Source organism: Aythya marila, assembly GCF_965140915.1.
Source record: "Aythya marila genome assembly, chromosome: 6".
Taxonomy (NCBI): domain Eukaryota; kingdom Metazoa; phylum Chordata; class Aves; order Anseriformes; family Anatidae; genus Aythya; species Aythya marila.
Window position 1 is genome coordinate 29,234,851 of NC_139047.1, and position 15,684 is coordinate 29,250,534.

Consider the following 15,684-nt stretch of genomic DNA (forward strand, 5'->3'; position numbering starts at 1 on the left):
GGCCTTACAAAAGTTCCTTGGTAAGTATTGTTGTACGGGATAAAGATCAAAGCTGAGGACTATCTTAATTGCTCCAAGAAAGCCACATTCATTAGGATTCATAAGGCAAGCATTAGAGAACTCAGGTCCTTTCCGTAACTCATTGGCATGATGCTCTAATTTGCTAATCCTTTGAATTACATGCAACTTGTTACTTCCCAAAAGGCTAAAACAATCCCTCAAGGTACTTCCTAAAGGCATGTAATAGAAATGCTGCAAGTCACTAATGGAAAAAGAAGGCAAAACATGCAGTAGAAACAACAAAGACTAAAAATGGACAACTACTGTCAGCTACCAGCAAAGTACCATCCATCCTCAGTACAGATAAGGCTGTGTGGAAGAGAAGGCGCCCTCCCCCAGAAATGGCAGGTTAGGAGCAGACGGCGTTTCCACTGTTTTCTGACATAAATGCACTCTGCTGCCTCCACATAAGGCTCCTGACCATGGTTTCCAGGGTGCTCTCTCACCAGGTGCTGTGCCCGATAACACAGCCTGCAGAGGACAGGCACCTTCACCCCACACCTGGAGGTCCATAAAGCAAAGCTTCCAATCCGGGTTGATAACGTAGCTGTGGCTACACGATGTTCAGAAACAGTCCTGACCTTGCTTTATTAGCTGGAGCCAGATTACTAGGCAGAGTGGAATTCCTTTGTACTCCACTGGTGGGTTGGTTCTTGAAAGCATCTCGTTCTGTGTGAGCATTTTTCTGAACTTTAAAATGTTTTTGACAGTCACACTGTTATTATTAACACAGCGCTTCCAGTGGGCACATGCCACAGCAGGTGGTGTATGCTTATGCCACATACAAGATGATTGTCAGGAGGAGTTTATGAAAGTGTATCTACAGGAGATAACAGCAGAAAAATGCAGATGTAGAAAGATTATTAGCATCAGGGTGGTTTTGTTTTTTTTTGTCTTCCGCGTGTATGTTTTAAAACCACTTCCCTGTCTGCAAGGTCTGCTACCCAGCCGTACCTGTAGGGCTGCATGAATCAAAAGCAGGGTCTCACTTGCCCAAGTGAAACAAATAAAGCAGGAGTTGAAACCTTTCAGCCGGAATACTTTGGTTTTCATAGGAAAAGCTCCTTAGGAACCTTTTCTGCATTTGCAGTGAACTGAATCCCTGTTAGGAAATTTCAGGCTCTGGAGCTGGCCAGCAAGCACCACATCAGCCAAGACGCCACTTGTCTGATCCCAGTGTTGGCATTCTCTTCATGGTGTAGTAGCTCAATGGAAACTTCCCTGACATGACATCCAACTCAACGAGGGCTTTACAACCACTCCCATGAAAAAGCAGATTTAAAAAAAAATCTGTATTCTTTAAAACCAGTGACATTCAGTTGACACTAAGCAATTTATCCACAGAGTTCACAGAAACAGATTGGACCATTATTAAAACAAGTACTTGAACAAATAGTCTCTTTCTCATTTACGGGCAAAAGAATAAAATGAGGAATGAATGTTGCAACTGTATAGTCCTGAATAGCTCAATATTTAAGAGAAGTATTTCATATTCCAGAGACTAAGTGCTATACTTCCATGAACAGGAGTGTTTATCTTTTCTTCTCCTCTTTTTAATGTTAGTGCAGTTCATTTAATTTATTCTATTGGGCTGGTGGGTTTATCACCACTTTTGTATGCCTCCTTACTGAACTACTTCATACATTTTCTTCCGAACAACAGAAAGAGACATGCAACAAAGACTATTGTTAACTATCTTGCTATATTTTCCTCAAGAATATACAATGCTTTCTGAAAAAAGTCAATCCTTTTGAGATTGAAACTCCTTTAGAATAGATTCACTAGTTAAATGTCTATGCAGCTGATTTTGTGAAGTGTGTGAAAGTATATTACATCCTAAAAGGCAATATAAGAAAAAAAATGTAAAAGTTCATTTCCCTATTTAAACTTAGCCAACGCCACAGCAGGAATTTTCCTAAACCGCCTCAACAGGGTACTGGTCCTGCTTTTATGAATCACCATTCAGAAAATGTAAAATCCATTTAATAGAAGAATTTGGACTCCCTCAAAAATGCTCAGTGACTGGAAGCAAAAACTTGCATCTGAAACTTTCTCTAAAGGAGGAGTGTTCTTCAAAAATTCAGTACTGGTTCTCCAAGACAGCCTGGTCCAACTCCTCCAGCTGCCCACTTGGCTGGAAGTCAGCTAAGTTGGCAGGAAGGCTGCCAGCTTGCCTACCCTATTTTCCTCTGACGTGATGAATGGCTCTCCACCTTCTCATCAGGAGCTGTTGGCATCTCCACTTTGTGTCACGCACTGCACAGCTGAGCTAGCCACGATGAATCTCAAACAGCCCCCTCCTGCTTGAAAAGCATACTTATTCTGAAATACATTGCTTTGTAACGTACTCTAGAAGAAAACGGCAGCTGCATGCTTTCAAGAATAACTATGTACTGTACCAACTACTTTAGGGACCAATTTTTGGGATTGCAAAGCTCCGATCAAGAATCATGACTGTTACCTATTGGTATTTCACTGTCTAAGGGCAAAACAAGGCAGTGGAAAGTAAGTCGACAGGTGCAAGTTCCTTTAAACAAGTCATCCAGCTAAAAAGAAAAAGAACTGTAAGTTTTCAAAGAACTTTCCTCAATGATAGGAGGAAAAAAAAAAAAAATCCAACAACACACCAATTGTATAGAAAATCATTAAAATGCCCATAGGGCTCTGAAAACGCTCCAGCTTGGATCCACACTTCTCACAGAAATATAGTTTGTGAAAAATAAGGAACTTATTGAGCACAGGAGTACTTCACTGTCACAAGTTAGTATCTTCCATTCAGTCTTGCAATTACTAGTCAAAGGATGGAGTAAAGCTAGTCTCACTACTTTCTGTCATAAAACCCTGTGTAAACTGCATAGTATGCATTAACTTTGACTTGTCCTAAACTGTGTCTTTATGTTGCATTTTAGCATACAGCAAATGTAACCAATAACTAGATGAGCTATCCAGTTAACAATGAAAATCAAGTTTTTTATTGTAACACATGTAAGACAGACAAAAAAGAATTCAAGATCAAGACTTACTCAAATATAACTAGTATTATGAACTGTTCTTTGCAAATTTAGAGTTCAGCAACTCAATAAGAAGCTCATTAGCTTATTTTACTATTTTGGTGAACAGAACGCAGTTTTTTCCAGAAAGAAGTCATTGTTTGTACTTGGGGTTATTACTATGTCAATATTCTACCCACGTTAGTACTATGATTAACACAGTGATTTCAGACTCCATGAAGGTGAAAGCTGTGTAATCTCAGTATTATCTATGATGAAAGTAAATGTTGACTTTTTAATCTGCAACATTATGTGTATCTGTATGCATCAAGTACATACACCCAGTGGTTGCCTTTAAAAAGTCATAATTTGCCAACAGCTGTCACACAGAGATGTCAAATTACCATCATTTTCCCAAATATTTCAAAAAGGAGATCTCTACAGTTGTGTGGGAAGACTGGAAAAGTACTTGCTTTTTCTTTTCTTCTTTAATAGATTCTTTCAGTAAAAGTGCACAGCAAGGAACCATCAGCAATGGAGAGTAAGTTCCATATATTTTTGCTCATTTTAAACACGACCCATTTATTTCAGCAACTGAAAGTTAAACATTCTACTTAAAGGTAGTCTACTAAAGCATTTTAATGTTGTAAAGTGTTCCACAAAGATTATGGGAATGACATTGAAAATCCAACAAAGTATTCTGATTTCCTGGACAAAAATTTATTTATTTAAATATATACACTGTCCTTTATCTTGAGCTCCCTTGACCACGGGGCCACAGGCAAAGCATACCACAAAAAGCACACAATGTTTTTCTCTGTCTCTGCACAACTGGAACAGAGGAAAGAACTGAATCGAGCATGAAGTGCTTGCCTTCTTTCTTTTCTACCCTAGAGAGTAGGATTAGTCTAGGTTAAAGTCATTGGTAGGGCAGAGCAACCATTTCTATTGCATGTCTTTTGGATAATGCTTAACTTTCACATTACAGATCTAAAACTATACTCTTAGCTGGTAATCTTGAGCTGAATATCACATTTAGGAAACTGAAAAATGCATTCATCCACATTTTTCAAGTTGGTTGTTAAGCATCTCTCTCAGACTGTAGGTTGTGGTCCTGATTTTCTAGGAACTGCTGTCAATCCACAAAACACGGACATGATGAAAAATGTATTCTTAGCATACAGAAGACAGTTAAATCTCCTTTTTATTGGTCATTTATTTTTCCAGTACTTTAAAATTAGGAGCGCAATCGTAGGAGGTGAGATTCATGTACTTCAGATACTGTCTATCTTTAGCTATTTTTGCCATTTCTCCTTTACCAACTTACCTTGGTTTCTCTCAGCAGAAACTGCAAATCCCGCCCACTGAGTATACCGTGGTTTTTTACATAGCCAGGAATATACATTGTGCTTGTCCCGTGAACAGTTCCATGGACTTCCATATAGGTGTGAATGACGTCCAGATAAGCCTTCTTATCCTGCAACAGCAACAGTAAAATATTTTACACGTTTCAAGCAGAAGCTAGAAAGGGAAGAAGCTTCTTTTATATATATATATATATATATATATTTTTTTTTTTTTTTTTAACATGGTTCCTTACATCCTGCTTCTTTTTTTTTTTTTTTTACATGGTTCCTACAATATCTGATATTTCATACATCATTAATTTTCTTTGTTACTAGTTTGGAAGAGAACTGCAGCTTTTTTTGTTTCATAGTGTATGTATAAATAAATATCAAGGTCCTATTAACTTCCAACTGGACCAAAAATAGGTCACCAGATAGCTGTATTCTTAGCACTGCCTAAACAACACTTGTCCTAAAAGGAAGAAAAAAAGAGAAATCAAATTGTCATTCTGCTTTAGTCACAGATGAAACAAAATTCATTATTGTTCATCATCTTTGTGAAGAAAAGGGTGAATTTCACCTGGTAAGCTGCACTCCTGCCAAATGAAAACACATTCTTATCTAAGTACGTGGTATCTGAATCACAAGATACCTCCAAATATCCAAATTACCTAAAGTTTTAAAAAGCATTTTGGAAAAGACCCAGAGTAACAGTTCTATATTGTTGCAATAATCAAAACAAAAAACCCACAAGAAAACAGTACACCACCCTAGTTTGCAAACAAGAATTACTTTAATTTTCAATGCCATATGTTTTTGAGTTTTAAAGACTACTAGCATTCCAAAAGCAATTAGCTAAAGACTGTATTTACAGCCAGTATGCAGCACAGATCAGAGACTTTCCCTCAATATTTGCACATAGTCTTAGTAATAACTCTGAAATCACGAAACAAGTTTCTGTACTTCTTGGCAGCAAGGGAGTTCTTAAGAACTCTACTTCAAATCACTATTTTTGTCATGTAAATTCTGTACACTGTTCTTCCACAGACCTATATGAAAGCTGGCCAACAATTTGACTGAAGTTCATTCAGAGGGCAAGTAGACTGGAAAAACCCTGTCTTTTAAAATCATGGAGGAACAATAAGGCATCGGGCCTAAAAGAATGAACACCATTGCTTCCTGAAACTTCCTTACCAAATGAACTGGTGATAGACGTTCAAATACACAGGTTATTCAATGTCACATAACGACTGGCTTCTAGCTGCACCTTCTTCTGCTGGCGATTCTGTTTGTGAAGAAATAAACTGCCTGCCTCATTACTGAACTGCTCTAGGCTGGTGGCTATGCCAAGATCACACCATTCAATGTCCTGGGCTGAGTATTATATAAAATAGCCAAGAAATGGAGACAAATGTGCTTTCTTCTTTGATACAGTTGCTGTTATTGTTAATTGACACAAACTATTAGAAAAAGCTTATTCTTTTTTATTCCACTTCTACTTAAGTTTGAATTACTCTGAAAGAGATGTTCCTTCCTTTATGTGTAAAATAAAGTACCACGATTAGAAACCGTAGAGAAGCCATATATTTTGTTAAACAAAAGTCCATTTTGGAACTTTGCAAATGTTTAGGAGAAATACAAATGGCGTAGCCTCCTTGTCTTCCCAGAACGAAGCACCAGCCTGTTGTCAGAAGCAGAACTAACTCCTGCCTGCCCAGCGCTTGCTATGAACAAAGCCTGCAAGTTTGGCTTCAGTGTTCTGAACGCAAAGAGAAAGCCGTGAAGCATGGGCATTAATGACAACACGACCTGCCTGTGCACTGCAGGAACAGTCAGAACAGTAACACATCTGTGGCATTCATCACTTAAATCCTGCTGGAAACATTCTTTGATACACATAATGGACCTTCAGTGTATCCCAAAATATTTCCCGAATCATCTATAACAAGGTGAACCTTCCTACTGTATTGTATTTATGTGCTGTCCTCTATATAAATACCGGCACCTGCTTGTTACAAAACAGGGAATATAGCAAAAGAAAGCAGTATAGGATGAAACAAATAGGTTTCTATGCTGTATTTACAGTAGCACTTCTGGGGAATGGAGGTATGCTTTAAGTGAGCAAAACATTCTAATTCAATGTTTTTAATGTTTAGAAAGTGAGAGAGCATAAATACGGCATTTATAAATACAAGGGCTGTAAGTAAATAAATCAAGGAATGTGATTTGCAAACAAACAGAATCCCAACATTCCTTCCGCTGCTAATCCATTTCCTGAGTTTGCTTGCTTGCGTGCAGATTCAAACGTTCTTTTATCTTAAAGAATAAAAATAAACTGAAGATTTTTCCTTTTCCAAAGGTAATTTAAAGAGAACAGATCATGGGCTGCTGGCTAGTAATGCAAAATCAGCATTCTCTGCAGAGTTTGGGTCAGATTGCATTATTCACTGTACGTCTGGTGTCTGCAGTACAAATCTAGACCTACAGCATGAAAGATAATCACATCACAAAAGAGGCAATTATTTCTCCTCAGAACCAAAATGTAAGAGTAGCGGTGACTAAGAGTCATACAAGCCTTTTCTGAAACAAGTTTTTAGCAGCTAAAATAAACTTGCCATTCAGGAACGACATTTTTGTTGATCACTGAGTGCAGAACTGTTATTACTGTACATCAATTATTTCTACCTACTTCTAAAAGCATCATAAAGCCCTTCTCATCAAAGAAATCAAACGACAACTGTCTGGTAAGTCTTTCCCTAAGACAATGTTGACAGGGAGACATAGCAATTTCAGTCCTGAAAGGCTGAAATTTTAAGTTTGTTGGATGAAAATGTAAGAGGTATTAATGTGACAAAAAAATCATAGTAGAAACACAATGCATGAAGAACTGAACTTTCATTTTCTTGATGTGGTAGACAGAAGGCATGACCAAGTTTTACTATGACTTTGCCAGTCTGAGTCTATAATTATTCTTTACAATTTTAGACCACTTGGGCAACTGCACAGAACACGGTAAATTCCACAGGGAATGAAAGTAGCCATCACATATGCAGAGCTACAGGCTCATTATGTTACACAAGATCTTGATTCAGAGTCCCAAAGTGGATTAGGAGGCCAAAAGTTGAAACTGCAAAATGCATGTAAAACAGCTCATATAACCTTTCCACACCTTCAAACACTGAAAAAAATCAGAACACAATGCTTTTATAAAATTTGACATATGCAATTCAGGTTAGAAAGAACTACTGGGACAGGTCTTTGCATATTTCCTAAGTGCATACTGTTACATCTAGAGGCCCAAACATTTGGGTGCTTATTCGCCCAAGTGTCAATCCCAAGATAAACCAAAATCCAGTGGTATATGCAGTGTGTAACTGAGACGGATGGAAGTGTAAGATGCATGAATCATGAATCTTGACTCTTCTTTTTAGGATTGAAGGCATAAGTATCATCATGCTTATATCAGAGTTTAACCTCACTGAATGAGGTGGCAAGACAGATTGTTGTCTGGAAGCAATCTATAGTTCTCTTTAGCTACAATAACTGGGTTAGTTCACCAGTTTAAGTAGATGGTCTGAGCTAGCCTCTCCAACTCTGTCTAGTCATGCAGCAGTGACGGGTGTATGGGGATTTCCAGCAAATATTAAGGAACAAGTAATTTGGGATCTTTCTTCTACATGTTTAGCTAGATGCAGAGAAGGACCCTTGTCCATGGCTATAGGAAACCATGATGGCAGTTAGCTATTCTAGTCCCACTCCCAGGGAAGAAAAAAGAAAAGAATTCACTCTGAACTGACAATGTAGTCTCCTCAGTTCCATTTCAACTTTTCAACAATTTTTGGTTTAAAATTTAACAAGTTATCTGCGAGCGATATTCTGAAAAAGCACTTTAGTCTGGGAATCAGAGCACCCTCCCCTTCACACTGTGCTTCTTCAGTGACTGACCAGAACCAGCAGAGATGTGTGTTCAGCGGAGATTATGCTTTTTGTTAACTGGCCACGTTCAATATAAAGGAAGATAGCAGGACAAATAGATTAGCCTGGTTCAGTATATGCCGTGACAGCAGATGAAAAGAACGTTGCACAGGGAAAACGAGAAAACATGAAATAAATTACAGATACAAGATTAGTTCAGGCCTTTTGGTGATCACAAGACCCAGATTTTCTCTCTCCATGTAACACACCCCACATTGTCACCAATTCCAAGCCTATCTGCAGTCACTGCATTTCACATACGGGTGCATATAGGCATGACTGCTGTTACAGCCTGCAAGTTACAGTTACGATGCACTTCACGTAACAAGCCCTCAGTAAGCATTTTAATACCACCAAATATTAAGTTATAGCTCTTAGAAGAAACAAGACAGGCGTTACTTACAGAAATGGAGCACTGACTTGGAACAAGCAATTCGAAAATACGAGATACAAGGGTTTTGGCTGAGAAGTCACCTAAACATGAGTTCCCAATGGTGAAAAGGGTATGTGCATAATAATGCATGTAGTATTTCTTTCTGACTTCAAGGCTCTTATGGCCCACACACCCTTTGCCAACACTCACACTGCAAGAGGAATGTGAACAATCTTGAAAAGGTTCAGCGAAAAGGGACATGAGAGAACGCTTAAAGATTAGAAAGCACAAAGCTCTCAGTGGCTCAGCACATCCAGGCTTTTCAGAAGACGACTATGAGTTGCTTTAGCCTCATCCTATGTATTTCTATAGGAAAACAGAACAGAAACATCAGTCCAGTAGACAAAGTCTATACCTGCTATTAAAACTGGAAATTAGTTTGGAAATCTGTAGTAGAAGTAATGCAGTCTTGAGGGAGAAGGCAATTAAGGAATTTACCAGAGGAAGTAGTGGGGTTTCCACTGTGTGCTATTTAAAAATCAAGATCGGATGTTCTTTTCCAAAAAAGCCATATTCTTGTCTTAATCAGCTCATGAATATCCTCTGTGTCACACCAAATCTCAGACTACACAATCACAAGTCTTCCCTCTGGGCATATAATCTATTAATACATATTTCTGAATTAATGCAGGCTGAATAAACTGAAAAAGATATATATATATAACAGTGGGAAAAAAACAAATGCTGGTGACTACACCAGTATCTTGTTCCTTAAATTTAACCAGTACTCAACAGGTTGTTGTACTGATAGGCAGTACAATTCAGGTCAGGAAGTGTAGACAATTATTACATGCAACTGTTCCTGAGAGACTGATAATGAGATCAGGAACTAAAAGTGCATGAGCCTCAGCTAGAAGAGACATGAATTAAAGGAACCCAGCTCTGCACCAGCATTCTGCAGGCAGAAGAACAGGGGGCAAATGGGGACAAACCAAGCCATTCTATTCCATGAGCTCAAAGAGTAACTGCCACAGTATTTAGTACGATGCTAAGCGAAATTTCCTGTTAAGACACAGATTACATAGCTTAGGGCAGTAAAACCAAATTTAAACCTGAGAGATTGAAATTGAACAAGCATAACTAATGTACATATTTTTCTCAGCAGAGGAGCCAAGAAGCATTCAGCTCTACCTTTTCTCTAACACAAAACCTGTTAGCATTCTCCCCTTTCCCTTAAGTTTTTCTTTTGTCTCACAGATGGACCACTTGTAGCTATCAGTTTTCAAGAACATATTCTGTATAGTCACAGTTACCAGACAATGTTGGTCCTATGGGTCAGAAAACTGTGTAAGACTGACATTCTTATGCCAAGGAAGAGAAAAGGAAGGAAAATGTGAGAAACAGATGCTCTCACACTGTTGTATCATTTGGTCCTATGTATGACACAGCACGTACTGATGAGTTCCATTTTCAATTGAGAAGGAGCTTAAAATATAAGGTCCTAAGGCACACCAGGAATATGGACACACAGACATGAGTGAAAAAGAAATACTGTTATTAAGGAATAATCCTTTTTCTTTGAAAGCTGAACAAAATTTACACTCCCAGGTGTATGAGCCTAGAAAAAAAGAGCTCCAGGAAAGGACAGTGGACAAAAAGCAGTGAGCACTGTGAGCTTAACAGTCCAACATATGATACTCGGTGAAAATACGACCAAATCTCATTGTTGTTATTCTGGAGCTCTCCTCTGCAAATGGAAGAGACATTGCAGCAATTGAAGTATTAAAAAAACACATCTGCTATTATTACAGGGAGATAAAATGAGATTTCACACTTCTAGGGTTTTCAGTGAAACACAGCTTCTAGCGCAAAATACAGCGCATTTTTGTTTGTAGATATATTAAAATAAATCATCGAGACATTTGTTTACGAAAACGATTAAAGTCTACAAAGTCTATGACACCTTCAATTTCATATTACTTGTAATAGCTTCTGCATTTTCTAAAATTATTGTGATATCAAGACCATAAAAACTTTATTATACTACGAAAGTGTGCATAAATAACAGATGATCCATCTCATTCTAGATTGATACAATCTTGTTCATCAGAAAGACTTCAAATTGTTCAACTGAATTCTTTGATTATTTTCAGAAAAAGAACTTAACAGATTTATAGAAAAAGAATACTTAAGTTTAGAATTATGCACTATTACATTGATCAAAATAAATTTGCTCAAGCATATCAGGTATGGAAAACTCACCTTCCAGAAGTTATCCACTTTGCCATAAACGAGAGACTGATTTTGCCTTTTGATGTCGTTAATGTGTTTGATGTCACTGGAATTCAGATGCTGCTCTACCACAAATCCAAGGAAGCTGTTGTCTGGAGTGTGAGCTGTAAGAAATGGAGAATATTCAAAACATTTTAAAGCATTAATTAACATTACAACAGTATAAGCGTTGACAAAAATAAAAGTAGGTATAAGGAACACAATGTACAACAGATACCTCTTTTCTTCACATTCACACAGATATATTTGCTTACTTTATTATTGAGAAGAGTTCTTACTAAGTCCTGCTGCATATGTCTACTGAAGTAAGCAGTTATTTTCTGGCTCATTTCCTGCAATGAAAGTCTGCAGCTGGACCCAGGCCAATGATAACGATTCTTTGTGTGTTCAGCTTTACTTTACTATTAGAGATAAGAGAGCCAGAAGGAATCTAGCTTGACAATCCCAGAGACGCAACACCAACACTTGGAAAAAACACTGGGTTTATGCTGGTTAACAAAGCCGTATGTTTCTCAATGTGATAAATTTTTGTGAATTTCCTGGGCTCATCTCTTATATTAGGCGAGCTAACACTCCATCCAGCTTGCTGCCTATTATGTATCTGTGTTAGGTATTAGCCTACGAAGTCACACCATGTAAATCAGAACAGAAATTTCACTGCCTAATTCACTACATATATCTATGTTAAAATATCGAAAAGTGACAACTGAAATGATCAAAACTGTTGTGTTAATTGCAAAGGTTATGGAATTTGGTCTTAATTTCCTATGCTTTTAGCCTCCATTGTTCTTTTTTCAGCACTGACATCCAGTGATACTAGGCACTGCTCTCGCTCTCCTCCTTTAAAGGCACAGAGCTGTAGGCTCATTACAGCTAAGTTGTTTGCTTGTTTGCTGAAAATGTGTTTAATTGCATGGATGGACTGCAGTGTTCACAGCTTCAGGTAAGAATTCATTCCTATTGTATAAAAATACTGCAATATATGGGGGTATTGCACCTATTTAAAAAGTGGCACAGCCTTGCATGTCTACACAGAACAACACTCTAATGGAAACCAGGATCTCCTCTGCAAGTCTCACCTTTCAAATTCTGTTAATTCAAGTTGACAACTTGTTAGTAAGTGCGCTTTGCCAAAGAAAAGGGGGAAAAAGGTGGAAAAAAGGAGGAAAAGATGGAGGAAAAAAAGACCCCAGACATACAACATACAATGCTAAACCCGTAGTCAAAGTTCTACAAAAAGAAATTCTATTGCTATTATGACACTTTACTTTTGATTCCTCAAACCCAGCAAATTGGAAAACACAACAGAACAGAAACTATACGCAGTACATGGTTCCCTTTATTGTTATATTTAATCTTTCAAATGACAATTATCCTTCTTTCACAGAAAAATGTCTCAGCAACCGTTAGGCACTCACTTAAACCCAAGGACTCCTTAACATTTAGCACAGTGAATGGCATGTTGCAAATATTCCTGAAAAGGGGCATTTTTCTATCCTTTTGTATTTTTGGATAAGAGACCGCATTCAAAGAGAGGCAAGGCAGCACACACTTGAATTTAAACCTTTGTTGAAGTTTTAGAACTGGTGGAATTCAGGGCCTTAAATATCATTGACAGAAAGCACTCAGATTTTTAAGCAAGACCATGCAGTTTTAAGAAGTACCAATGCTGCTATTTTGCATAAAAGATTTTAAAAAGAACATAAAAAGGGAAAAAAAGTTCACGCCTCTGGAAAGCTCAAGCATTTGGTAATATGCCACAGGTTTGAATATGGCTTTCTTTTTGCTCAGTAATAATTTTTGCCCTTATAATCAGAGTTCTCAAAACATAATAGAGTCTGGGGATCTTGGGAAGGTGTCCAGGGTTCCAACCTGGTGTAAAAGTTTTACTGATTCATAACATGCACTTCCAATCATAACCCAATAAAGATGCTGCTCTCTCTGCAGCAGAGGACAAAATACAAAAATAAACTTTAGATATCCAAACATGCTGATTCTTCAGCACCTAGCACAAAAAGGAAAAATCCTTGAACAATCTATAGCACTGTAATCACTCATGCTTCAGAATGAGTTTGCTTGCAGTCTCTTCAGCACTTTCTCTGCAAAGCCAAACAGCAGTCATTGCTGGTATTAAAACCCAGAAATGGTTACCTACTGGAGTTTCAATACAGTCATACTCTTTGGAAAATTTATTATGAAGTGATCTGCTCCAAACAACAGAATGTAACATTAGTCTGTACTGCAACAGATAACATCTTCCTTATAGGGAAGATTTACTTTTTTCTGCCTTTCTTGGAGTGGGATTGAGGAGTAAACACAGCTGTACCACAAGTAGTCATGCAACTACTTTCCTCAAGTGCACCGTCACCCTTGGTGCTATCTTGAAGCAGGATCTCACAATCAAATTTCCTAATAGCTGTTCTACTTAAATACAGCACAATTGGGCCTTTGGCTCATTTTCCATGTATGACAAACCAAAAAATGTTAACAAGTCATGTGGACAGGGAACAAGCTCTGCTCACTGAAGTCCAGGCACTAACTCCGCAACCACTCCCAAGTCCCATTTCCCCGCCACGCCTTTGGTTGCTTGCTTCTGCATAACTGGGAATGGAAAAAACTTGCACAGTAAATGTTAACAGACAAAATGTGCCTCTTCAAAGGATTTTACAAGGCAACCGAATTCAAAAGCATGTAAGCTAGACAGCAGCATGCATACTTCTGCTGTGAAGAGCAGGAAAGTTTGCAAGATGTGACTATAGAGTCTGATTTGGAAAAAAAAAAAAAAAAAAAAAAAAAAGCATACGTCCCTGGTCTTGGCGTCAGGTAAGAATCACCAGCAAACTTCGGAGGTCAGGCTGGTCACTGCCCAGGACTTCCTTATGGACTTGAGCTGAGAAGCTCCTGCAAGTAACAGCGTGCACCTTCCTCTTTCCTAAGCGTCATATACCCTCAAGCTAGCTGGCAGTGGTGAATCTTTCTGCTTTTTTCAGAGATAAACTTAAAGTACTACAGCATGCAAAAGAATGATCCTTTGATTCTAGAACTGAGTTTCATAAAGTCAAAGACTAGCGCTAGAATAGGTCACTGCAATCATTTAACATGATAAAATTTACAGAGAATTCCTTTTCCTGGGGTGGTGGTGGGGAGTATGTAAAGATTCCTTAAATGTTTATAACAATACTGACATCTACTACTTGTTTTCCAATAGCTTTGTACTCTGCTGGGAAAAAAGTGAGAATCAGTTCCTCTCAGGATAAATGCTCACAACATAACAATAAGTTTGGTGAAAATTTGTGAGAAATCCACTCCAAAAATTGAGACAAAAATTTTTTGAAGGAAAGGCCAGCCATCACTTTCCACATAGGTATACCATGCCCTATCATTTTCCTTGCTATTGTGCTTTTTTTTTTTTGTGTGTATGACAGTATGGTAGAGTATTTGCATAGTCTACACTTACGATTCTGCCCTTTTACATGCATTTTATTAAGTCATGAACTTGTTTTAAATAATACAAGAATTCTTCTCAATGACAGCATTCCTTTTTAAAACCCCAGCTTCTTTATAAAGCCAGGGATACTTACGGAACATCGTATAGAACTGCTGGGGGTTAAGGTTCCACTTTCCCCATGGTGTCTTGTGGCCTTTAGACTGAGCGTAATGGGCATGGTTAAACTCTGGTTCAGTTCCAAATGAATCCAGAACTCTTAGCATACACCTAAAAGAAAAAAATAAAGACTTACTGCAGGTACACAAGCATATATATATATATATGTGTACACAGTTATAATTAAGATGTGTTCTGTTTGTATTTGCAACTGTGAATGATTTATAAACTGAAGGCATATTTCAATTTCAAAGGCACTACAATCAGCAAGTTGAAGGACATTTCAGACATTCAAATAGAAACCCTGGAGCTTGGTTTTGGTTTCCTTGTTCTCAGAAAATGAATTCATGCTTCAACATCCAAGTACAGCTTATGGGAACACTGCTGCGGTCACCTACATTCCTGGGGCTCTGAAGTAGAATTTAGGCAGAAGAAGAGAGGATTCTTCATCTATTTCCTAATGTTCTTACCCACTACTACAAAACCAGTGCAACAGCCAAAGGCTACATACCAAGATCAGAGCAGAATAGTATTTTGTCTTTAGACAACTCTATTTAGTCTCCAGATTCTGACTTTTGGGTCAGTTAGACCTACTGGAGAAGCCCTGAAGACAGTTTAATTTGCAGACTTGCAGTCAGACAGGCCATTTGTTTGTAAAACTGTTTGTTAGAGACATTTGAAAAAATAATACAAAAGTCAAATGTCTGCAACTAAGAGAAACCTTGGCATTGGATTACAAGGAGTCTGGAGAAGAGATTCACACTCAGTTCTTTATTGAAAAGTCTTATTAACTCCTTGAAAAAAAAAACAAAAAACAAACCTACTTCAGTCATGAGTCGTGTTATTTTTAAAAAGAATCCACAGCACATGAAAGGCTGAAAAAAACCACCCTCAATATAAGATGGTGGATATTCTAGCATACAGGTTCAAGGATTTATGTTTCCAAAATGCAGCCTTGTAAAATTTTGATATGGCTTAGACAGGAACTTTATTTGTAGTGGTCACACTGACCGTTAGCTCTACTGCAAATGAATTGTGTTACTT

At 37.9% G+C, this 15,684-nt stretch overlaps 1 protein-coding gene across 4 annotated transcripts in view; it reads right to left on the minus strand.

Moving 5' to 3' along the window:
* MGAT5 (alpha-1,6-mannosylglycoprotein 6-beta-N-acetylglucosaminyltransferase) overlaps positions 1–15,684 on the minus strand; it is a 116,781-nt gene that overhangs the window by 17,944 nt on the left and 83,153 nt on the right. For all 4 annotated transcript variants that reach the window (XM_082763171.1, XM_082763173.1, XM_082763172.1 and 1 more), the window contains 3 exons: positions 14,618–14,751; positions 11,007–11,140; positions 4,378–4,527 (listed from right to left, as the gene is read on the minus strand). In XM_082763171.1, coding sequence (XP_082619297.1) covers positions 4,378–4,527; positions 11,007–11,140; positions 14,618–14,751 — 418 coding nt within the window. The remainder of the gene's footprint in view (positions 1–4,377; positions 4,528–11,006; positions 11,141–14,617; positions 14,752–15,684) is intronic.